This window comes from Phasianus colchicus, chromosome 11 (assembly GCF_987193195.1).
Source record: "Phasianus colchicus chromosome 11, bPhaCol1.hap1.1, whole genome shotgun sequence".
Taxonomy (NCBI): domain Eukaryota; kingdom Metazoa; phylum Chordata; class Aves; order Galliformes; family Phasianidae; genus Phasianus; species Phasianus colchicus.
The window spans coordinates 1,891,497-1,916,452 of NC_143446.1; the positions used below are offsets into that span (position 1 = coordinate 1,891,497).

General features: G+C 51.8%; 1 protein-coding gene across 1 annotated transcript; it reads right to left on the minus strand.

Annotated features, from left to right (window-relative positions):
* Positions 1–1,219: 1,219 nt before the first annotated feature.
* LOC149916365 (maestro heat-like repeat-containing protein family member 7) lies at positions 1,220–16,689 on the minus strand. The gene is made up of 24 exons (XM_090148527.1): positions 16,332–16,689; positions 15,298–15,533; positions 7,221–7,448; positions 6,868–7,086; positions 6,642–6,764; positions 6,383–6,462; positions 6,168–6,285; positions 5,968–6,054; positions 5,593–5,697; positions 5,261–5,441; positions 5,068–5,177; positions 4,702–4,851; positions 4,399–4,553; positions 4,155–4,302; positions 3,795–3,964; positions 3,574–3,711; positions 3,297–3,411; positions 3,005–3,142; positions 2,611–2,787; positions 2,143–2,298; positions 1,861–1,962; positions 1,680–1,788; positions 1,528–1,587; positions 1,220–1,392 (listed from the first exon to the last, which is right to left on the minus strand). The coding sequence occupies exons 1-24, from the start codon at positions 16,687–16,689 to the stop codon at positions 1,220–1,222; spliced, it is 3,636 nt and encodes a 1,211-aa protein (XP_090004653.1).
* Positions 16,690–24,956: the final 8,267 nt, after the last annotated feature.

Here is a 24,956-nt window from a genome sequence, read left to right on the forward strand (position 1 = left end):
GGAATAGAGATGACGGGGTTAGTTTGCAATCTGCGTGCTCGGAAGTCGCTGCAGCTCAGCTCAGAGCTTCTGCTCTTCTCAGCGATCACCGCTAACAGACATCCTCCTCTTGGTGAGTCCAGCTGCAGCTTCGGCTGCAGGGCTATCAGAGCAGGATGGCCTCAGGTGTGCCACAACATCAAGCTGCAGCAGGGGAGCATCAGAGCTTCTGTAACATCAGCATCTCATTCCTGAGCAGTCATGGCAATTCCCAAGTCTATCACAGTGTGTCAGAAGTTAGGATCATCTTTGTCTGTGTGCATTACTTGATCAGTCTGGGGTTTTCTCTCCGGTTTCATCAGAACCTCTGTGAGAACCCTCTGCAGTTCCCTGCAATAAAATGATGCTTTTATGACAACAGTTGCTTTAGTAATGTGAACAGACTTTGTTGTCTGGATGTTTGTCTGCTTTCCTGGGTGATTTATGAGCATTTTGAGCAGTTGAGCCTGCAGCAGAAATGTGAGCTGTGATCGCTCTGCGATTGCTGCTAGAGCAGCAAGGACCACACTGGAAGCTTTGTGGAGTAGATGATGGTTTTATTTTGGTCTTGTTCTTATTTGAGCATTTCACCAGTTGGATTTGTGTCTTTGTGACAGATGACCTTTTGAAGAAGTTTCAGTGGTGATGAATGTTATTAGAAGCCATGTGGAAATGTGGCAGTAGTGTATCAGGCATGTATCTGTGGTCCATACGCTCCACAACATTTCTCATTACCAGATGTTTTCCCATCCTTCATGCCTGCTTCTGCAGCTCATCAGTTCCTTTCTGCCTTGCAGAGGCTCCTTGTGATGCTCAGTTGGATTTTGCCAAAAACAGGTAGGATTTAAGAAACAACAAGCAATTGTTAGGGTTGTGGAATCCAGTGCTTCAGATGGAAGGTGAACTGATGAGCACATATGGGTTGGTCCCTTTGACACACGCTGGAAAGAAAAGCAGCTGGTGCTTGCTGGCAGTGGCCGAAAGCGTGTGGCAGCGCAGGGAGCGCTGCACGTCCCGTTCCTGTCAGGGCAATGCTGACCTCCTGGGTGTTTTCCCATTTCCCACAGAGAGAAGACAGGCCCTGGTGCTGAAGGAGGTGGCGGCGCTGGGTGAGGAGCGGCACGGCAGCGGGGAAGGGATGTGCCCGAGGAGCAGAGCTGAGCAGCGGGCAGGAGGAGATGCCGGGAGCTTTGCAGGGCGCTCAGCTGTCTGCCCGGGAGGAGCGCCACCTCCTCCACGCGCTGCGGAGCCTGGAGAGGAGCTGCCCCAAGTTTCCTCGTGGTGGACGTGGCCTGGTTTCCTGCAGGATCTTGAGCATCTGAAGGGCCAGCGAGGAGACAGATGGGCTGGGGTCTTGCTGCGCTCCCTGAAGGCCTGAGAGAGCAGAGGAACAGAGGCTCGCTGACAGGCGCGTAGGCGCAGGGCGCCCAGCTCTCCCCTCCGGCAGGAGGGAGCAGGGGGCAGGCACGGCGCCCGCCGGCGGCCCCGACATCCCACTGCCCGGCTCACCTTGGTAGATGCACTCTCTCTCGGCCTGCTGCTGCTCCCTCACGTGCCGCCCTAAGAGCCCTAGGAACACACGGCCCCGTCAGCGACCCCAGCTGCTCCCTGGGTGCCACGCGGAGGGCCGGGGACAGGGGAAGCTCAGTCTGGTGGCTCACCGATGAACCTCACGGCCTCCCGGCGCAGGGGCTCCTGCGGGCTCCGTAGGTAGAGCAGGCTGTGGCCCAGGTAGTCCTGTGCTGCGCTCCTCCTCCTCCTCTTGGCCAGCTGGAGAGGGAAGAGCGCGGGGTCAGCGCAGGGTGGTGCCGACCCTGTGCTGGGCTGTGGGGATGTGCGTACCAGGCACTCGCCGATCTGCCAGAACTGCGCCGTCTGCACCAGGTGCTCCAGCTGCCTCCAGCGCAGGAACCGTGCGGCACCGAGGAGGGCTTTCTGGGAGGCCTGCCAAACAGCTGAGATGGCACCGCAGCCCAAGCAGCAGCAGAGCCCGCGTCCCCTGGAGCTCCTCCACAGGGAGCATGCAGCAGCGGGGGCTGATGCTGCCATGGGCTGCCATGCTCTTGGTGTTTGGGGGCACGGCGGGAGCAGCATGGCCCTCCCCCAAGTGAACGCAATCCCCACCTTGGCCACGCTGTCTTCCTCGTCGTGCAGGTGCAGGTACAGCAGGACCAGGTTCCTGCACACCTCCTTCTTCATCATCCTCTTCTCATGGCCCTCCACAGAGTTCAGTGTTTCCAGGAAGAGGTCGATGGAGAGCTGCCGCACAGTGCTGGACTTCTGCAAAGGAGGAAGGAAGGAAGGAAGGAAGGAAGGACATCAGTGTCAGCAGCTCCACGTCCATGGCAAGCAGGGCCATCAGCGCCAATGAATTGGGGCAGAATCTCTGAGCTGGGAGGCTGCAGGCAGATCTTGTGGGTGGCCCCAGATCTGCTCCAAAGCGTGCAAGCTCTGCCCTGCAGAACGTCTGCCCAGGGCCACGCAGCGCCTGGAAGCGCAGACCGGCCAGGAAGCCCCCTGGTGTGCTGTGACACAGGGGGCAGCAGGCATGGGCACACATCGCTAGTGTGCTGGGCTCCCTACCATCCTTACATCATGAAAGAGCGGTGGGAGCTTGCTGGCCAGCTCCAGAGCCCTGAGGCTGATCTTTGCCCCATCCAGGAGTCGCAGCAGGGTGCTGAGTATCGGTAGGGCTATGGCACGGATGTCGCTGTCCGCGTCCTGCAGCTGCTCCATGATGCACGGCAGGAAGATGATCATTGACCCTGCCTGCGGGAAGAACACCCCTCCCTTTAGGTACAGCTGCAAGCACAGTGAGGTCAAAACCGCTCCGGTGCCAGCCCCGAGGATAGCAGGCAGCGATGGGATGCAGGCAGAGAGCACCAGCTCCTGGCTGCCTGCAGAGGTGCTGGGCTGCAGGTGGCCCTGCTTCAGCCCCGTGGCAGGCCCAGCCCAACCTGCAGCTTTCCTGGTGGCCCCTGCTCACCGTGTCCTGCCTGTTGCTGAGCTGCAGGATGCCCCTGAGCACCAGCTGCTGCATGCCCACGCTCTGGCTCTGCAGATAGGTGGGGAAGAGCTTCAGGATGCGGTGCAGCTCTGTGGTGAGGTCCATCCTCTCCAGCATCTGCAACACAGGTGGCTCTGAGTGCTGGATCCAAGAATCCGCTTGGGGAAGGGCAGCAGGGCACAGCCACGCCTGGCCCCGAGGGAGGCAGCAGGGCTCGTGCCAGCAGTGGCCTTGCAGCCTCAAGTTGGCTGCTTCTGCAGCTGTTGCTCACCTCAATGAGGAAGACCATGGCCACCATCTCCCAGGAGTAGAAGCTGGTGCTGAGCAGCTCAACCAGCTGGTGGAAGATGGGGTCACGCAGAGCAGCGGGCAGCTCCCTCATGACCCTGGCAGGGATAAGAAGGCACCGTGAGCCCCGAGCCGGGGGGACGCAGCTGTGGCTGTGCAGCCCTCTTGCCAGTGCTGCAGGGGCCACAGGCTGTGGTGCTGTGGCAGCACTTTGTCGGAGAGCTGGGGCCCCCCTGGCAGCGCGAGGAAGGAGTTCCCACCTGGCCACCACCTGCACGCCCTGGAGGTGGGTGAGGGTGCTGAGGAGCGCGTCCCAGCCACCCTGCTCCTGGATGGCCTCCACCTGCCTCTGGAGGCCCACGCTGCAGAGCAGCACCTTCAAGGCCTGCACCGCGCACCTGCAGGTGGAGAAGGGTGCGAGTCACATCGGGAGCCCCAGCACCGGGGCCCTGGGTGCAGCGGGGGGACGGGGATGTGGCACCTGATGGGAGTGAGCTGGGGCTGCTCCCAGAAGATCTCCACCTCCTGCTGTGTCAGCTTGGTGGTGAAGGACACTTGCAGGAGGAGGGCCAGGAAGAGCTGGGGGAAGATGGCCTGGGCTTCCTTCAGGACCAGAGGCAGCTGCAGTATCTCCGGAAGGAGCCTTGCTGCCTGCAGAAAGCACCCGGATACGATTGTTGCCCAGTCCCCCAGCTTTGCATCCCATCCATACAGGTGTAGGGATGGAGAAAGGGAGGGGGAGGCAGGTGTATGGATGGATGCCAGGGCAGGAAGACGTCTTGGGGGTGGACAGGGGAGGGGAGCGGGGACTCGGGCTCAGCTGGGCGAGTGAGGAACTCACGGCCAGGGCAAGGGCACGTGGCCAGTCCTTGATGAACGGTGACGGGTGCGGCTGAGAATGGCTTATCAGCACTCGGAGCAGCTCCTGCAGCACCTTCTCCACGGCCGGGGGCTCCGAGAGCATTTCCCTCCACATGGTGAGAGCAACCCTGCAGGTCCCCAGGGCTGTCAGCGTGGCTGCCCTCGCCCGGCTGAGAGCCGTGGGCTGGGGAAGGGAAGGGAGAGGCGCCTGAGGGCTGTGGTACCTGGAGCAGGTGGGGGAGCAGACCAGCAGGCTGCTAACCGTCTCCTTGGGGAATCTGCTGGTGAGCACGAGCAGGGCCCTGCCCAGGCTCTTGAGAGCTGCCTCGTCTGTGATGGAAGGCAGGCTGTTGTGGATGGTCTTCACGATCTTTCGCACCTGCAGGGGGACACACGTGAGAATGGGGTGGCACCGGAGCGGGGCCCTGCTGCCGTCCCCGCTGCTGCCTGTCGGCCAAGCGCCGTGACGGTGCCAGGGATGGGGCAGAGCCCCGAGGGCTGGAGCTGTGGCAGCAGCAGGTTCCCACCTGCCGTGGAGGGAAGCGAGCCTTTGCTGTGAGCACGTGCACCATGTGGGCAGCCAGGTCGGTGCTGTGGAGGCCGGGTGCTGTCATGCTCTCGATGGCTGTGAGTAAGACATTCACCGTTTCTGGGTAGAGCAGGTATTTCAGAAGGCTCTGTGGGAAGAAGGAGAGGAGGGATGAGTCATCCCCTGCATGGCCGCTCGGCCGGGTCGGTGCCTCAGGAGAGCTGGGAGCAGGGGCTGGGCTTAGTGACGCCGAGGATGCGGAGTGTGAGGGCCATACGGGCAGCAGGGCTGCTCGGGGAAAGAGCCTGCACTATTTCTCTGCAGGCCTGGGTTCTCCTGTGGGCTCAGGGTTTGCTCTTTGTACCTGAAAGATAGCAACGGCTCTGTTCTCGGGGGAAGCCTCGTGGTGGAGCAAAGCTAGCTGCCTCTCCCAGACCTGTGGCACCTTGGGCTCCTTGGGCTCCAGCGACAGTCCTGGAGAGGAGCGCACACAATGTGAGTGAGGGGCCTGGGCACCTGGAGGTCTGAGGGACCTAGCCCAAAGCAACTGCTCTCACTTGAGGTGGTGATGAAGGTGAAAAGCTGATGGACAGCCTTCATCGCCTCGTCTCTGGTCCTCTCATGCGTGGAGGTGCAGGAGAGGATGAGGTGCCCGGCCAGCTTCCCCAGCACAGGGAAGCGTTGGTTCTCCTGGCACCTGTGCTGGAAGACGGCGGTTCCCGTGAAGCAGTAGCACAGCTGGGGAGAGAGGCAGCAGAGATGCAGGGCTGAGCGGGGCAGCAGGACCCAGCCCAGGCTCTGTGCAAGCCTGCAGACAGGTGAGACAGGTGGGCTCCGGCTGGGGAGCCCGGACGTGGTCCCCGGAGCTGTGCGCCGCAGGGCTCCCTACCTCTGGCAAGGAGCAGGTGTTGGTGAAGGCGAGCAGCCTGCCAATGCACGCCACGGCCCTCTCCTCCACGGCCGCCAGCTGGCACACGGTGAAGGGCAGCAGGAGCTGTGGGGGGAAAAGCTGCCGGTTGGCCCCCAGCACGGGGCTCTCGTCCTTGCGCTCGCTCCCCAGCTGCAGTGGGGGTGGGTGTTTGCGTCCCTGTCCTGCTGCAGCCCCGCCGCCTTCCCCCTGCTCCCCACCCATCCCTCTGACCCCACAAGGGCCGGCCTCGGGCCAGCAGCACCTGCCCGCCGCAGGCCGTGGGGGGACCTGGCGTGGATCCCCCTTCACGGCCTTGAACCGTCCCCGCAAATCCCAGCCTTGCCACAGCCAGACCTCCAAGATGTTCTGCAGCTCCATGAGGACAGTGGTGCCGGCGCTGCCCACCAGCTCCTGCAGCAGGCGGTGCAGGGCTTCCATGGTCTGCAAGGAGGACAGGGGTCAGGGCGGCCGTCCTGCTGCGTCCTGCTGGCAGCAGAGGGGCAGCCCGGGTGGTGGTGTCCAGGAAGCATTGCCAGGGCTCAGCTCGTGCGCACCTCCATGCAGGATGCGGCGTCCCAGTCCGTGTCGTCCTCATGGCCAGGCAGGTGGAGGACGCTGCTGATGCAGGTGTGCAGGAGACCGTGCTTCTCCTCTGGGAGCAGCCATGCTCTGCTGCAAGGGGCGAGAGGGCAGAGGCGTGATGCTGTGCTCAGGGCCCCTGGCCAGGACCAGTGCCACCACGTTGGCCAAAGCTGGGCTGGGGCGGTACCTCATGGCGGCGATGGCGCTCATGGCCTGCTGCCGCAGCTCCACGTCCAGGCACTCGGCGGGCTCCTCCTGCAGCAGCGCCTGAGGGCGGAGCGGGATGGGATGGGATGGGATGGGATGGGATGGGATGGGGCGGTGCAGCTGCCCTGCTTGGTGTGCGCAGCCCGGGCAGCCCATCCCGGCTCCCGGGGCTCCCCAGCGACCCCGCAGTGGGAAGCGGCGGCTGTGCCCAGCGCCCGGCCCTGCGGTGCTGCCCTTACCTCAATGCACTGCGCCACCTCCGAGGCGCAGGCACTCAGGTGCTCGTGAGCCTCGCTGTCCTTGAGGGCGGCAGTGCAGGCGGTGCGGACGCAGGCCAGGAAGCTGAGCTTCTGTGCCTGTGCCTGAGACAGGGAGGGGAGTTACAGGTGCCGGCATCAGGGGAGCCCGGCAGCCTCGGGGCACGGCCGGGCAGGGGCAGCCGGGGAAGCACAGAGTGCCCGCTACCTGGGGTCTGCGCGTGCAGCAGGCGCGGATGCAGCTCAGGGGATCCTCCTCCTGCGGTGGCACGACGGAGGGAGTGAGATCCTCAGCTGAGCCCGACGGCCCCCGCAGGGGCTGCACCTCGCACACCTCGTAGGGCCCCTGCTGGGCCACGGCGGTGCGGGGTGCCCTCGGTATCTCTGGCCATGCCTCTCGGGGTTGGCTCGGGGGTCTCTGCTCCATCTTGAAGCACAAGAGGGAACAGCGGCAAATGCGCCTGCTGTTCCAGCTCTGCCTTCAGGGGGACGAGGCCCATTGTGAGGTGGCGGTGATGTCACCCCGTTCTGCCCGGCTCCTCCCAGAACCCCTCTCCTTGCCCTGGGCTTGCCCACAGCCCCGCAGCCATCGCTGTCCCTGGGCACTTTAGGTCTGGAAGGAGGCCTCGACTGCACTGTGTGCGCTTGCTCCCGCTGCGGCGCTGGGATCTGGGAGTCCTTCCCAGGGCCCTTCAGCCCCGCATCCCCCCCAGTAAAATTAAAGCGTGTCACCGTTTCCACTGGGACCGAGTTGAGTTTTCCTTCTTGGCACCTGGTGCTCTCTTCTGGCTTTAGGAGAAAAACAGAGAGTGTTGATAACACGGCAGTGTCTCTAGCTGTTGCTGAGGGTGACCAAACTCTGAACTACTGCACATGTAACAGGTGGATAAGGAAATGAGAGAATGATGTGTATATTAAGAGAAGCACAGATCTTTAATCCAGAAAGGCAGTGTCGAAGCCTGCAGGCTGACAAACTGCACAGATAATTTTTATTTTGCTAAAGAGGACAGTGTCCTGTGCCATAGTGCCTGGCAGATGAGCTCTATCAGCAAGTGTGGGTTGGGGGAATGAGAGGTGTTGGGCCAGAATGATTTTGTTTGCTGTAGGTGTGCTGTCCTGCTGAGGGGAGGAAGAGCCTCCTGCTGGGAATTGTGTAAGAGTGTGTTTCAGGTCCCGTGTATAACAGTGGTGCTAAGCTGCTTGGGGAAGATTATAGAGAAAGAAGAGAACAATGAATGCACAGTTTTACCTTTTTGACAGTTATTTTTGCTTGGTAAAATGAGAAGCTACAGGCTACTTGGAATAGCTCTGCCTATCCCGAATAACCATTTCCCCCATCATTATAAGGAAGGTGGGTTCTGACTTTTGGTCATCAATGGCTCTATGACCAGGTGGAGGCTGGTAATGAGTGGCTTCCCCCAGGGGTCTGTCTTGGGACCGGTGCTCTTTAACATCTTTATCAATGACATCGATGACGAATTGAGTGCACCCTCAGCAAGTTTGCTGACGACACCAAGCTGAGTGGTGTGGTTGACACGGTTGAAGGACGGGATGCCATTCAGAGGGACCTTGAGAGGCTAGAAAGGTGGGCCCAGGTGAACCTGATGAGGTTCAACACGGCAAAGTGCAGAGTTTTGCACTTGGGCTGGAGGAATCCCAAGCATCCCTACAGACTGGAAGGAGAGGTCCTTGAGAGCAGCCCTGTGGAGAAGGACCTGGGGGTCTTGATAGATGAAAAACTTAACATGAGCCAGCAGTGTGCCCTTGCGGCTCGGAAGGCAAATGGGATCCTGGGCTCCATCAAAAGAGGGGTGGCCAGCAGGGACAGAGAGGTGATTGTTCCCCTCTACTCTGCTCTTGTGAGGCCCCATCTGCAGCACTGCGTCCAAGTCTGGAGCCCCCAGTACAAGAAAGACAGGGAGCTGCTGGAGAGGGTCCAGAGGAGGGCCACGAAGATGATCAGGGGACTGGAGCACCTCCCCTATGAGGACAGGCTGAGGGAGCAGGGCTTGTTCAGCCTGGAGAAAAGAAGGCTGCGGGGTGACCTCATTGCAGCCTTTCAGTACCTAAAGGGAGCCTACAAACAGGAGGGGAATCAACTCTTTGAAAGGGTGGATAACTGCAGGACAAGGGGAAATGGTTTGAAGTTGAGGGAAGGGAGATTTAGGTTGGACATCAGGGGGAAATTCTTTACAGAGAGAGTGGTGAGGTGCTGGAACAGCTGCCCAGAGAGGCTGTGGATGCCCCATCCCTGGAGGTGTTCAAGGCCAGATTGGATGGGGCCCTGGGCAGCCTGGTCTAGCATGAGGTGGGATGGTTGGTGGCCCTGCATGTGGCAGGGGGTTGGAGATTCATGATCCTTGAGGTCCCTTCCAGCCCTGGCAATTCTGTGATTCTGTGACTTTTACTTAAACAAGCTGTGTGCACGTTGTTCATTTTGAAGTTAGTGAGATGAACCTCAGACACCCAGTGCTGGCCTGCTGCCTGAAGCAAGCAAGCAAAACTGGTGTGCGTGACCCCCTGAGAGCCAGTGACAAATAACAGTGAAATTCATCTCTTTCACTCAGGCGAAATTATCCATGTGAAAGCAGCCTCTGAAGTTCTTTTAACTTTGCATGAAGTCAGTGATGGTCAGTAATGAACATGAGCTGGTAGATGTGATCAGTGCTACTGGCTGTAGAAAAGGAACCTCTTGACTCAGACGTGTGGCTGTAACTCATCTGACCTCTCAGTCCTTGTCTTTGTCATTTGTGCCTGTTTAGCAGCATTTCATTCACTCCTTCTTTAGAGGTTGTTCTCATTATACACCGGTGTAATTTTAAAAACTCAGTACAAGTGCTTTACACACAAATACTGTTAGATAAAACAGACATCTATCGTCAGGCTAATTCTCAGGTTGTTAATGAGCCGCGCAGATCCTGTATTGTATCATGGCTTCTCATAAAAGTTTTATAGCTACACTTTGGTGTAGCTTTGCTTTGTTTGGTGTGTCATCAGCTTTAATAACAGGTGTGTAACTGTTCATGGATGGCAAGAAATACGATGATTGAAACTAGAAGGGACTATAGGGTTTGAATTAGGATGTATAAATGTTATCCCAAATACTTATAAACACATAAAAATCTGAGCTGCTTTATAGCTGTTCTCAATCACAGTCACGGAAGTAAAAGAAAGATTCATTATTCAACGTGGAGGATTTCTGCATGAGAGATCCTGCAGCGTGTGGTGCTGCTGAGCCGCACAACTCGAGCTAGTGAAGAGTGCTTGTTTCTTGATACACCAAGTGCAGATTTTTTTAGATGGATTTGGGTGGCAGGGTGAGGGAGGGATTTCAGCTGAAATAGTTGGAGTTTGTGGGAATGACAAAAGGAGGGATTACATTGTTCTTTTTCTTCTTTGAAGTATCTTCCCAAGGCTTTCTTTGGAGATGCTAATCTGAAGTTGGCCATGACATCCATAGAGGATGGCCCTTGCTAACATAGAATCATGTTAGCAAGAATCATACAACTGCTCAGCTTGGAAGAGACCTTCAAGGTCATCAAGTCCAACCACAACCTGACCATCCTACCTCAACTAACAGCCCTCCGCTAAATCATGTCCCTGAGCACCACATCCAAACGGTTCTGAAACACATCCAGGGATGGTGACTCAACCAGCTCCCTGGGGAGCCTATTGCAGTGCTTAACAGCCCTTCCGTAAAGAAGCGTTTCCTGATATCCAACAGCAGAGTTGTTTTTCTTCTTTTAAAAATTTTGCGAATGTGAGGAAAATCTCACCTTCTCAGTACTGATCCAAGCAGCCACATTCAGCTCTGGGGAGGTTCAGATTGCACAGAAGGAAAACCTCTTCACTAAGTGCTGTATGGGTCAGATCACCCAGAAAAGAGTCTTCAGACTCAAAAATCTTTTATAAAGTTAGTTCTTTCCGCCCACTAATGGACTGAAATCAATAGCAGCTCTTCAGCTGTGCTGTTCTTGGGGCTTCTTTTCCTTCCTAGATGAGGGCTGGGAAGGAAAATGAGGCAAGAGTTTACAGGGGTGGATATTGTAATCATGGGGCGTGGGGAAGAAGTATTACAGTTAGTTTCTGTTAACATTAGGGCTTAATAACGGCCATTAGCTCTCTTTTGTGTTCTTTCTATCTTCCTTGATGAGAGCATGATGTGCACTGTGGCTGTTCCTTAAATAATGGGTGTTCCTATTTCCACATGGAAATGGCAGTGGTAGATACAAGTGAAGAAATGATTCCCCACCGTTTCCTTTGCTGACAAATTTAGAGCAGAACGCAGTTCTGTTCACAGCTACCAAGTGGGGCTGCCTGTAGGCATTCACTTCGTTGTGAATTTATAGTGTTACTGTAATATTTGCATTAATCCTATCAGCACAAAGCATACGTAAATGCATTCAGAATTCTTTTGTCTTGCTCATGCAATCTGCATTAAGATCCACATGCAGAACTGTATTTTTACAGCAAGTTTTACACCTAATATCCAAATCCTTTCTCCCTTTCTCCTGTCAATCCCTGCCCTGTTTTTTAAGCCCTGCTGGGCGCAGTGCCAGCAAGGAGCTGCAAGGATCTATGGCAACTGCCACACTTGCACTTTTCATTTACTAATCTGTAACTAAGCTCTCATTAACTATTCTTAACCATCCTGTTCAACATATGTTTGCTTGGGCATTAGTACTTAGAAGTTGAAACAAATTAGATCAGCCGCTAAATTTACTTCTTAATAGCCAAAAATATTGGAGAAAGAATAGATGTGTAGTGTGGATGTGGCATGGAAAATGGGGAAATCCCACTCTGCCTGGGCGAATTAAAGGGTGGGGATGTGAACTTCCTACCCCACCTTACCTCTGCGGGAAACTGATGTACAAAGCGCTTTGAAATGAGGCCAGCAAACATCCACTGAGCAGTGGGGTTTACAAATGAGGTTCTATTTGAGACTCTCTTTCCTCTGTTTCATTCTCCATGTTTTTCCCTTTCAAGCACTACAAAAGTATTTAATGGGTCTACTCTGAGCACTTCCTGCGGAGGAGCGTTTTCATTTTGACTTCTAACGATGCTGACACTAATTGCAGAAAGAGCAGCTTAGCAAAGGAAAGTGTGGAATGTTGGATGACAGATTGTGTAGGCCCTTAAAAAGGTTATTGTCTCTGCTTAAGAAGTTGTTTTGCGCACTCGCAAAGATTGTTAATGATCAGCGTTAATTAGTTTCATTGTGCTATCAAAACTGCAGTGCAAATGCTATCATTCTGTCTTCAGGTTTGTGCTGCCTTATCTGCAAGGTACGGGCAGTCCCTGTGCTGCTGTCCCACAGCCTGGTCCGGGATGTCTGCTCACGCAGTGCTCCCAGGCGCTGTCCTGCCTTCTGTCCAGGCGCAGTGCCAGCCTGGGGTTTGTTTCCGTATCTCTGAAATGGGCTTCATGTTCACGTGCTCAGCAGGGTGCTGTAGAGATCTGATTGCTGCTTGCAGAAACCTGTAATAGGGAAACCTGGAAGCGGAGTTTGCTCGTCATAGCTTGGGCTTTCTGAGCGCTCTGCGGTTTTCAGTCCCATGTTTGTCCAGCTAAGGAAGGTTAGGTTGTGACACAGCATCTTTGTAGAGCAAAATTCTTCCCAGGGAAAAAGCCCTCTGTAGTCTTGCCATGTCAGCCAAGGCTCTGACGAGCCCTTTGTTTTTCAAGTAGTGTTACCCCACATTTGATCCTGCTGTTGGTTTTCTAAGAGAAGACAACCTTTCCCCCAAAAGGACCCGGGCACACAGCTTCCTTCAGTCAAAGCCAGAGTCCTCAGCTGGGAAGCACGTGTTGGTAACAGATCCAGCAGCAGCAAAACAGCTCTTTGTCTTAGCGAGGTGCCATCAGGAAGCAGAGCTGAAATACAGTGCACAGCAGCTTCTGGCGCCTGGAATTAACGCACGTGCTGAGATCCCTGCTTTCCACGAAAACACAGGCACAGACTTTACAACTGAAGGGTCTGTTCCTCAGCCGTGAGCGTGGGATTTGCCTCCTAGTGAGAGACTTCTCAAAGCCACTGGAATTTAGAAAAGCATTTTGATGCGTTTCTTCCAGATCGCAAACTGAACTGCAGGGTAGAGCAAATGCTTTCTTTTCTCCTTATCTTTGGCAGCAGGTTTTTCCAACTGCTGCTCTGACCCAGGCTCGCCTGGCACGCTCGGTGTGTGACCTGCATACTGCTGGGGATAAGCAGCAGCTGAGCAGGTGGCAGAGCACAAAGCAGCGCAAAGGAAGATGCTGAAAGCGTGTTTGAAAACTGTCAGTGCAGGAGTGGTGTGCTCGTTTTATAGCATGTTGGTGGTGAGAGGAGGAAAGACAAGGGAGAGCAGAGATCAGGAGCAGCAGCGCAGGCACCAGCTGCCCTTCCGTGCTGAGATGGGCCCTTGCAGGCCCCCGCAGTGAAAGGTTTGTGTCAAGGCTTATTTCCCATCTGCAGAAGTGGGTTATAACCAATCATTTATCCTTAAGCCAACTGAGGTGAAGAATTTGGATGTTTTTAAACGGATTTTCTTTCTTTTTATGATCTATTTTCTTTTAATGATCTATTGTTTTTTTAAATGCTCATCCTTTCCTACATATAGAATATCCTATATATAGAATAGAATATTCCTATTCTATTCTATGATTCTTTACGAATCTATGGGAATTCTGTGGCCCTACACTGGAAGCAGGTCCGTGGTAGTTCTGAAGTGTGCTTGGACAGCCCTTGTGCTGCTCTCATTCCTGGAACAAGTGCCACATGAGAATCAGAGGGCCACACTGAGCTCCCGTCATCTCTTCTGTGCATCTGTATGGAATTCAGTAGTGCGGAAAGCTTGGGTTTCTGGGCTGAAATGTATTTTAGTCATAGCCCAATCCAAGGCCATCACCTCTACTTCAGCCCTGCAATTATTTGAAGTTATACAAGCTGGCTTATGAGTGATCATAAATCCTGTGTCTGCCTACTTCATCGCAGACATTTGCGATGCTGAGGTCTTCTAGGTTTGATACCTTGCCAAAGAGTTTAGGAAGTGTTTTGCATCCAAGGGCTCATTGGCTCAGGGGCAGCTGTGAGTTCCCCGTAGCTCAGTGCCACCTGGAGTTAGTTCCATCAGAGAAAATACCGTTAGCAGCCACCCAGAAAAAGAAGGGAAAATAAGTGCCCTTAAGGGGACCTGTTCAGGACACTTTCTGCTGTTAGTTTCTCCACTCCCAGCTTTGTATGAGTGCTATTCTTGAAGAGGAAACCAACAGGAAGAGTTCTGAGAGGACTTTAGCTCCAGGTAGTGCTTCAAAATGAGTGGATGGTGAACTGCGGGCAGAAAACACTATTTTTCATAAGGTCTGCTGAAGGATCCTTGGTGTTTCAGTGATGCTGAAGGCAGCAGCGGCTGTAGAAGTGATCCACTGCATTCTGCACGACAGCTGGGGAGCTGGGTGTGACATGCTGTGATGGATGGTTTCTTACTTAGAGCAACAACAGATCTAATAGTTAACCTCAATGTAAAATGTCATGATTTATTGACGCCCTTCTGCTTTTATTTTCTCTGTGAAAGCTGCTGAGTGGCAGGATCCATGTCTTTAATTGAATCCCTTTATACGTTGCTCTTTGTTACTTGGAGTCCAGCTGTGGACCTCCTGGATCCTGGAAAAGTCGCAGAGGAGGTTGCTGAGCAGGTCCTGAAAAGTTCAGAATAGCAGCGTCCAGTGGGTGCTGCAGTTGGGTGATGGAGTTTCTTGTTGTTGTTTTTGTGGCTCCCGTATCACTGAAGGTAAAAGGGATTTCAGAAAGCTGCAGCAGTACTGAGTGCACCCACTTGCTGCTTTTGGAACAGGGGGTGAATTTTATCCTTTTCTTTGGGTGCTCTTGTTGTAATATTGAAAAGCTTTTATGTAGTGTAAAAGTCCTTATTCTAATGCATTTCCTCTAGCTCATCTGGATGATTAAAATCTTTTGGGCAAGGCCTGGGAGAGCGTAGCATGGGGCACAGTCCTGTGGGCAGCCTGTAGAGCCAGCAAACAGATGTTCTTGTATTTTATCTTAGTAATTACATGCTTCAGAGGCCACAGGACCGTCCTGTGTTGCCTATCGTAGGCGTGGCGACCTGGTTCGGGAACGGCACGGCGACCAATCCCAGGTCGCTCGGTCCATCGGCTCGCTGACACCAATGTGGTGGACGGCAAATGGCGTTTATTGGCGGGAAAAACAGCCTTATATAACCTGGGCACTGAACGCTATCGGCTATCGGGAGGGGGACCCTGTCTTCCCGTACAACGCGATATCTTCCGGGCGGCAGACCCTCACTACCACATATCCCCCCTCCCTATGCACAATTAAATTAGGTAAAATATAACAATATATAACAATCTTCAATAGAAAACTCAAATAGAACAATCTTCAATAGAAAACTCAAATAGAACAATCTTCAATAGAAAACTCGAATAGAAAACATAAGGTGCTCTGAACAAGAACATTCTTATAACAGTTGTTGGTGCTCTACCAACATGATGTTAATCGGAAGAAAAAGGGGGATGGGCTGTGGCCTCAGGTGCACTCCCCATGGATGTGCCAGGTGAGCTGGATGTCCTCGGGCATGATGGTGCCTCGAAGAGCCCCACCAGGTAGGCCTCGCTCACCTACGGCTGGGCTCTGGAAGCGCAGGTCGGTCTTGAAGTCCTGTGTGATCTCGCACACCAGGCGCTGGAAGGGCAGCTTGCAGATCAGCAGCTCCATGGATTTCCGGCAGCGGCGGATCTTGTGCAGCACCACCGTGCCGGGCTGGTCACGCCGCCTGTGGCCGGCGCACTCTTGTGGGCTGCCTTGGTGGCAACCGGGCCTTTCGCTTCCGCAGGCAGGGTCGAGGAGTCGACTGCTGCCTGGAGGCAATTTACAAATTGTGTAAAGCTCTCACTTCCATTTTGTCTTATGGTGGACCATGGCAATGGCTTAACAATAACTTTAGAGGCTGTGCAAATAGCATCCCTGGCCGCACAAGTAGTTGTATCCGCCCCAGTTAGTTGAGCTAGTTGTCTTGCACAGTTATCTTCCCATTCTTGTTTAAAAACAATCATCCCTGCTCCATCAAAAATTAGTCTACAGGTTTGTTTTATGTCAAATGGGAGCATATCGTCTCCCCCAAAAACACCATCTATAAGGGTGGAAACCATAGCTGAGTTAAGCCCTTTATCTGCAACTGCCTTAACAATTGCTTGTATATCCCTAGGGTTTATCAGCGAGTGGACCCTCTGTCCCCCATCCATCACCCGGACTGGGAACACTAGTGTGGCTGATGGGGCCCAGTCAGCACATGCAATCTTTTTTTTTAATCCAGTCTGTAAGAGGGATTTCTCCCCCTCGCGGTTTCTCTTTAATTTGGATGGGAATATTTCAGCTCTTAACTCTGTTCGTATTCATTCCCTCCTCCTCTAAGTCAATTGCGAACCACTCGCCGCAGCCAGTGTCTGATCCGGAGTCAGAGCCCGACTGAGCGGCCACTTCCGGTTTCTCGTACCTCTTTGTTAGGCTCCGGCCCCGCCCGCCTCCCTTGCGGGCAGGCCGCTCCCTCCCTCTTGGTTCGTCCCGCCCTCTGCCCAGCGGGATGTTCGCCCCACAGCGGCTTTTCTTCAGACGGCCGCTCTGATTGGCTTTCCACCCTTCACTCACGCTCCCCTCACCTTCCCGGTCGCTCCCACCGCCTTTATCTAACACCTCCTCGATGTTCCCGCCAAGGGCATCTTCCCCCCGCCCTCCCTCTCCTGGCTCGGCGCCATCTTGGGGCGCATAGGGGGGCGGTCGAGCCCAAATTTCCTCGGGCTCCGATTTCTCCGCGGCAGCCCTGGCCTCCTCGATTAACCCACCCCAGAAGGATTTAGCACGTTTCTGTCCCTCCGTGGGCGGGTCGGGGTTCGATTGAGAGGACATGTAATCGTCATCGTCAGAGGGGTGCAAAGTCCGCGTGGCCGCCCCGACTCCCAGTCCCGGGGTGGCCAACAAACGGCTCTCTGCCGCCCTCCAGCTCTCCCGCTCCCGCATGGCCCTGCGCAGGGCCCGCACGACTCTCCCCCACGACTCTAGGCTTCTCCCACAGCCCGAGGACATCGTCTCCTCAGTTAGCGCTTTAGTGCGCTTACCCCACACTTCGGGGTGGAGAATATCCACCGGCTGGTCAATGACCCCAATTCGCAAAAGCCTCGCAATAGCGAGAGTAAAATCTCTGGGCTTACAATCGATACCCCACTGCTTATCTAACTGCGATACGACCTTCACAAGGACTTCCATCCTCCTTGTTGGTCCGGGAGCGTCCTCCCCGCTGGGCTGCTCCTGCCGCTCCGGCCGCCGTTCACCTGTCCAGGCGACAATCCCGGGTTTCGGCACCACTTGTTGCCTATCGTAGGCATGGCGACCTGGTTCGGGAACGGCACGGCGACCAATCCCAGGTCGCTCGGTCCATCAGCTCGCTGACACCAATGTGGTGGACGGCAAATGGCGTTTATTGGCGGGAAAAACAGCCTTATATAACCTGGGCACTGAACGCTATCGGCTATCGGGAGGGGGACCCTGTCTTCCCGTACAACGCGATATCTTCCGGGCGCCAGACCCTCACTACCACAGTCCTGAATGGCTTTAAGTAAACTGTAGGTATAATGAAGAAGAATGTGGCATGGGAAGAATTCCTAAACCGGAAAAGTGTTGTCCACCTTTTAGCCCATCTAACTTTCATCTTACTGTGCCATGCATTACAAGAAGAAATTGCCCGTCCAAACTGTTGTTCTCCAGCTTCCCACAAGACCATTCCTGCAGTTCTGAGATAGCCCTTCTGTTTACGCAGCAAAATCGAGTTTGTGTATCAGAGTGGTAAAGTATGAAGCTAACCTAACAATGTGTGTAACAGGAACCCACATGTGTTCAGCTGTCACTGTGAGCGAACGTTTCTTAGTGCCCCACTCAACTGCATATGTAAGGCAACAGATGTTTTATGTTCCTAATGTTAAAAGTAAGGGCCTTGGCCATTATTTAAGGAAGATGCAGGATGATGTATGTGGTCTTATACACATGAGAGAACTGTGGTAAATACGTAGCTAAAGTGGTTTCTAAATTGTTTTAGTGAAATGGATGCAACGATCTCTTACTATAGACAAAGCTGCTTTGGTTTGCAAGGTTGCACTTTTGCTTAGCTGATTTCAGATCTGCTGTTTGAAGAACGGTCATGCAGAAGAAATTTTAACCGTATGCATTTTTAAATGGAATGAATTCTTTTTTTTTCTCGTGCATAGCACATCTGACACATTTTTTACGTAAGAGAATTTATTGCTTTGTGAGAGAAGCAGTTAACCCATTTTAGATGGAAACTGGGATCAGCAGCTAGGTTTATTACAAGCTGCAGTCTGTTGCTGAGAAGCATGCATACATGTGATAGTACATCTCATGATGGTACCAATGTCTTTGAACTCAGAGCCTCGGAATCAAAAGCTGGAAGGCACCATGTACTGCTGGGCAGAGATGTGGCTACAAAGCTCTGATTCTGAGCTGTGAGGATTAGTAACAGCTTGAGGGGCTCTTTTTGCCTCAAAACCTGCATGAGAGACTTTTCTGTCATGAAACCTGCAAGTGGGGGATGCTTCTGTGGTTTGTGTTTTATTCACTGCTACAGCTGGTGGAAATTCCAGAAAGTATTTCACTTTTCCAGTTGGGGTTAATTTCATCAGAGCCTTTTCCTGATGGCTCCCACATACAGGAGACATGGTTTTCACTGAAGATCAGCACTGGAGTTGTGTAAATTCACAGTCTGGGGTTTTGCCTTGGGCTGCGGATGGGAAGTCATTGACATAAATAAGTTACAGTTTATCTGGCCATCACTGTTTGCAGTTGTGGATAATTCACAGAAAGGGGCACAGTTCTCAGTGTGGGTCTTATGACTTTCTTGACAACTGCATTACCCTGTAGGGAAGGACTGAAAGCTTTTTAATCCATGCAAGTGAATTTTCTTGGGAGGTGCAGGCCGTGCAGCTTTGCTGTTCTGTGGAAGATAAAGCAGCACAAGACACTTGTGTAGATAAGCATTTCATTTTGACAGCCCTAACTTAGTGAGGAATTAGTCGACATCTCCCTCCAAGTTTGCTTGTGTTGACTCGAATGCTGGAAGTGACCACCAAAGATTAACAGTGCTACCAACAGAAGGTTTGCAGGTTAGTATACGTGGAGTTGGGCAGTGTCCTGCCTGTTCTTCTCTGCCCTCCCTTGCAACTATAAGAACAGTCCCCTCTGCTGCTAGCATTCTCTTCACACTTCTCACTTCCCCTCACTACATCAGTGGATTGCTTGCTTCTTTTTCCTTATGTTAATTACCTACTGGCCTACGACTGTATTCCTTTTAGTCTTTAGTGACTCCTAGTCACTGCCATCAATGCAAACTTACTGAATTAAATGGAGACAGCTTGCTCATAAAGAATCCTGACCCAATGATGTACAAGGCAGAGCATATTGGAAGTCAAAGTGATTGTACTAATACATTTTACTGGATAAGAAGCAGGGTGCTGGGGGGCTCTTGGAGGGATGCCTTCACTTGTGCATCAGTGCAGGTGAGCTGCCACGTCCGCGCTTCTCTTGGAAAGTGCTGTGCTCAGCGTTCCCTTCTGGCCTTGTCAAACTGTGTTTTGTTCCTAGAGTAGTGTCAAGAGCAAACCTAAATACACACGCTGCTACTTAGCATTTTGGTAAAAGCCTTCTCTGTGCCAAAGTGCCCAGGAGCTACTAATGTATCTAATGAGGGAACATTTGTGCCCAAAGATGCTGACCATACAGGCCCCATAACGAAGCATTATTTTCTTGGAAAGTAGTGTTAGACTCAACTCAGCAAAACCAGCACTCTGTTTCTGAACGTTCAGTGCAGTGTCCTGGCTTGGTTTGCTCAGGCTGATGCTCTGCTGGCCTCGGGGGCTGGTGAGATACAGCCCATCTCTTGGCAGAGCACAGCCTGTGGTTGAAGGCCATGGATAAATGACACAGATACTGTCTGCTACCCTCAAATCAGAGGGCAAATACAAGCCTGCAATAAAACTAGCTATGGCTTTTAAATCCTCAGTACTGTCACTGCTGCTTTGTTTGTCTTTGACGGTGTCGTTTGTAATTCTGTTGGAGATTCAGCATCCAGAAATGCACATGGAAAGATTAGGAAAAGCTGGTGAGGCTGGTGTTCAGCGTGGCTCCTGTCCCTGAGATTGCTATGAGTGCTGTGCCCTGTCTGTCACCCAGGCTGCAGCTCCTGGTGCCCCGTTTGGAAGCTTGAGTAGCATGGTGCTGAGCATCTCTACTGTCAGCCTTTGAGGAGCTGGGGTAAAATACAAGACAAAAGGAAAGGATATTGCCTGCTCATTGGTGGATTTAGCTATTTGCCTTAAAGCAGCATTTTTGTTAAGTAGGTCTGTGTCCATCCTTAACCCTGGTAAGTCAGGGTGTAACATCACATCTCAGTCGACTTTTCTTCTATTAAATTATGATCCTTGCCTGTAAATACAGAACCCTTCTGTACAGGGGAACGAGGGACTGTCTGTCAAGTTCTCTGAGGAAGATGCTATAAAATGTCATCAAATATCAGCCTTATTTAGGAATGGTTTTGTTATGTGCTGGGAAGTCCCGGAGTTGTCAGTTCTGTCTTGAGAATGAGCTCGCTCTTCTCTGGATGAATCTCTGGGACAGGTCGTGCAGTTTCACATCCAGAAATTGCCTTATATTGGCAAGAGAGTAGAAAACCACCCACCCCACCAAACAAGACAACTGCCTGAAAATGAAGTTGTAAAGGTGAACAGAAAGGAGAAAGTGGGCAGTCAGGGCGTGGGGGGCACCAAAATCACCGTGTGTTGTAACTGCTTACCCTGAGCCAATGCTGTGTCACTGTGATGCTTTGGATTGCTAACACAGTACTGCTCAAACTCAAACTGAGGATGAGTGTAAACAAATTGAGCTTGTAAATTCTTTACAAGCCTGACTTATTCATGTGCAAACATTTGTTCTAAGTTATAATGCTATCACAGCGATTTGAACTATTACAACGATGTCCTTAATGAATAAGACAACTTTCAAAACATTTTGTAAAGGCATTAAAAAATGCTTCTTTTGGGAGATGCTTGAGAACTGAGAATGGCAATGAGTCTTATTTCCTCCAAGGCATTCAGGAGCCTGGTCAGATATGCAGCTGTTAATCTTTTAGCCTGCATGGGACTGATCAGTTGATTCTCTCACCAGATAAGCAGCTGCATTTTGGGAATACTAAGTGCTCTTTATCAGTAACAAATGACATATTGTCATCGACTGGAGATGTTGTCACCCAGGCAGACCACCCATTACTTTAGCTTTTCTAATTTCTTTGTCAGATATTTGCATAGTAGAGGACATGATAGGAAGAATTTATTTTGAAGGGAAGGAATGCCCCTGTTTATGCAGATGTCTGAAGCCTTGATATACTTTTCATTAGATGTGGAGTTCAAAACATCTGTGTTTAAACTGATCAACTGACATTACTCCTGGGGGGGATAAAGCTATTTTCTTCTCATTGACTTTAATCCTTCTTAAGCCACTTGAGCATGGAAATAAAACTTGTGGCTTTCTCAACGCTTCTGTTCCAAACAGCCCCATCAAAGGTAAATGTGAGGGGTGATCCAGATGAAATGCTGATCCAAAGTTAAACAGCTAAGAATAATGAATAGCTTCATTATAGCAGGGTCACCTATGGACCCTGCTATATGGAGCAAACTTGTTGCAGCTGTTTGGAGCAGGCTGCCCAGGGAGGTGGTGGAGCCATTGTCCCTGGGGTATTCAAGAACTGAGGGGTTGTGGCACTGAGGGATGTGGGTGTGGGGGTGGGCTGGTGGTTGGGCTGGATGGTCTCAGTGGTCTTTCCAACCAGAATGATTCTGTGAAAGGTGAAAGGGCCATTATAAATCGGCTGGCTCCCCAAAATGCCTTTGCTTACGGCTGATGTAGAGAAGGAAGCCATAAGCAGCTGTGGCACAGTGAGCTGCCAGCAGGTGATTAATGAATGCCTTTGTCATTCAGAATTCGTTCAGATTGGGTATTTTCTCTATTTTCTAGGGAAAACTTTGAAAATGTCTCATGCTTAAATGTAAGGCTCTTTACCACGAGGCTGTGTGTATTTAAAACACACATTCTGAAAAGGTTTCTGGGCCAAATAGAGCATTCCTGTTTACTCTTACAGTGATTCATCATTTTTCATTTATGCATTAGTGTAATTTCTCAGTCTGAAAGCAGGGTGACAAATGGCAACTCATGGACTTGTTCGCATCCCACAACAGCCCAACCCAGTGATGGAAAAAAAATCCCTCTATTGTTCAGAAACACCACCTCTGATAAGAAATGTTGAAAGTTAGAATTTGACCGTCTCCTTTCCGGTAAAGTGTCCCTGCCTTCCCTGCCAGCTGTTACCTGGTGCGGGCTTCTCTTTGGTTATGGCTCTTATCTGGTTGGCCTCAAGGCCCTGGGCAGGCACAGCCAGCCTGCTGCTGGCAAGAGCTCTGCAGGGTGAAGGGCGAGTGCTGCCAGGGCAGGGCTGGATGCAGAGCTGGGGTAGGGCTCATGGGGCTGCACTGCTTTCCTCGAGTGCTGGCAGTGCAAGCAGAACTTTCTCTTTTGGTGATTCAGTCATGCTGTTGCTCCATCAGCCTGATTTAAGTGTTAAATTTTCTAAGGGTAGCTTTGCTTCTGCTTTCTCTCTCTTGGTTTTGTGCTCAGGCAGTGAACGTGCTGCATTAGCAAAATAATGAGAACTGTGCTTGCTGGTCGTGTTACACTGTGACACAGATTGGAAGCATTTGGCAGAACAGCTAAACTTAATAGCATTGCACTGACCAGAACAGAAATACGGACAGGCTGTATTCAGCAGAGAAGCTGGGCTCATGTGTTTTGTTCTTATGTCTGCATGTGTACCTCCCTCTGCTGGTACAAAGCACTGGTTAGGACAAAGCTGAAAACAAAGTACCACTTTTTCCCTGTGCTTTGAGGTCAGTGGAGCTGCAGGAGGGGTGGATTTGGCCGAGGCTTGTTGTCAGAAGTAGCCTCTGGGCATCACCCACTGACCAGAAGTGTCCTTTTGTCAGGAATCCACTTTTCTCATCAGAAGTCTATGCAAAATGTGTGCTTGCCCTCTGACTGCATGATACCTGCTGTGACCGTGGCTGAGGAGGAAGGGCAGCTGCCTCACGTGCTTTGTTAATCCTGCTTTCGTGCACAGCTTTGTTCGGTGGTCCCGATCCACCCGTCGTGAATCGCAGCTAAATACAGCATTAGAGACAAAACTTAATTTCTGTGTTCTAAAACATCCCTGCAGGTCTGGCAGACTCAGAATTTTTGTACAGAGCTTTTTTCACTCAGACTTTCTTATCAGCTGAGTAATTTGTGGGTGGATAGAAACATGCTGGGAAATGGCTGCTACCACAGAAGGGTGCATGAGGAAGTGAGAGGAGCTGTTAGTTATTCACTGTGCTCTGTTGTGCTTCCTGTGACCAAGTCTGACTGATTCTTACAGTTCTCAGCTGAGGTGAGCCTTGCACTGTGTGCCATGAAACTCAACAGCTGTGACCTAGGTGTTGCAGAGCCCTTACGCTGCGTCCTGTGCTCCGGCCCCTTCTCAGCTGATTGACTCTGCAGCCTGTTAGTTTTGCTGGGTGGAGCTGCAGAAGGGGAAGGCTTGCCTTGTAATGTGTGCACCAAGGCAGGGTTTGTCCTGGTGACAGGTTTGTGCCTCAGCTGCAGTTCTCCCATTTGTGCAGCTTTATCTCTGATCTTTGCTCCAGACCTTGGTGCAAACTCCTCTGGCCGCCTGCTGTTATGAATAACCACTGGCCTAAAAGGCCATAGGGCTTTTCATCACCTAAGACTGGGGCAGAAGCAAACTCATATGCAGGTGATCCTCTCCATTGCTTTCACCTTCCAAAGAACAGAAGAGAGGAGAGCAGCCTGAGGGCAGCTGAGAAACTGAGAGAGAAATGCAGCAAACAGACTGCAATCCTGCATCTCAAGTGCACAGTGATGAACGGATAATGAAAGGACATGTTCCTCGCAGTACAATTAATTATGTTGCCTTCCTGACAGTGAATTCCCTTGCTCACCATGTCAAGAAATGCTTCATTCAAGAAAATAATTAAGCAAGCCCTCTCAGCAATGGAGGTTTAATGTCTGGACTGTATCTTGTAATATTTTTGACACTACTCAGCAGTGAATGCAGTGAGCCCGTGTCTCAAGGGGCAAATCTTTTGTTAATAAACTTAGGCTGCATTCCAGCTGCAACCTCACAGGGGGATATTTTATCCAGGTAAGAAACGGCTTGTTCATTTTTAATAGGAGTGACTTGTGTGTCTTTTTGCTTCCAAGTCAACGACCTCACACGTGGGAAATATTTCACTATCAGCAGGAGACGTGGCCGGTTGGCCTTGTGTTGTCCAGCTGGCAGCTGTGTGACCTTCTGTCTGATCAGAATAGCTTTTCCCCCAGGGGCAAAAGCAGCACCCTGTTTTTTAAATTTACTTGGCAGTCCCCTTTAAGCATGTATAAGAATACTGAGATCTGCTTGTTCATCTGAGTACCACAGAGCTTGGGATGGAGAACTGAGAGAATGTAGTGATGAGGGCCCTTTGAATTCTGAAATTTGGAAACACGCTGTGGATATCTGTGAAAAACTCTGGCACAGCAATGTTGTTTAACTATACTGCATCTATCAATAACATTCACCAATATCTGAGTCATTCCTATTTCATTTTTTGTGATGTTTGTGGACAGAAGCCACAAGATATCCAGCAAGAGCTAGTTATTTGGCAGTCGTTTTGCATTTCTTAGTGTTTAACTGCTCATCTCTTGTGCAAATAGTATGTAAAGTACGAGAGGCCATTTTTCAGTCTCTCACCTGCAAACTCACAATCCCATTCACCTCTTTAATGATTGTCAAGAGTGAGCTGCAGAGCTGTGGGGTCTGCAGAGCTTCCGAAAAGGTACAGCGCTGCTAAAGGAAGGATGCTGTGAGCCCAGCAATGAACATGTAGGATTGCTCACGGATATGGCATAGATACAAAACAAGCTGGGTTTATTTCTGCCTTGGTCCTATTTTTCCTATTCCCTGTTAGAAGGATAGTCTAATGAACACAAAGTCTACAAGATGCTTATTTAGGTGTCAGCAAGCACTTTAAGCAAGAAGATGACAAAATGCTCTGCATGCCCTGAGGCGTGCCTTAGACCTTGAATCTCCTGCACGTAGCAGTGGTGCAGTGAGATGTGGGCTGGAGTGCAGGCAAACA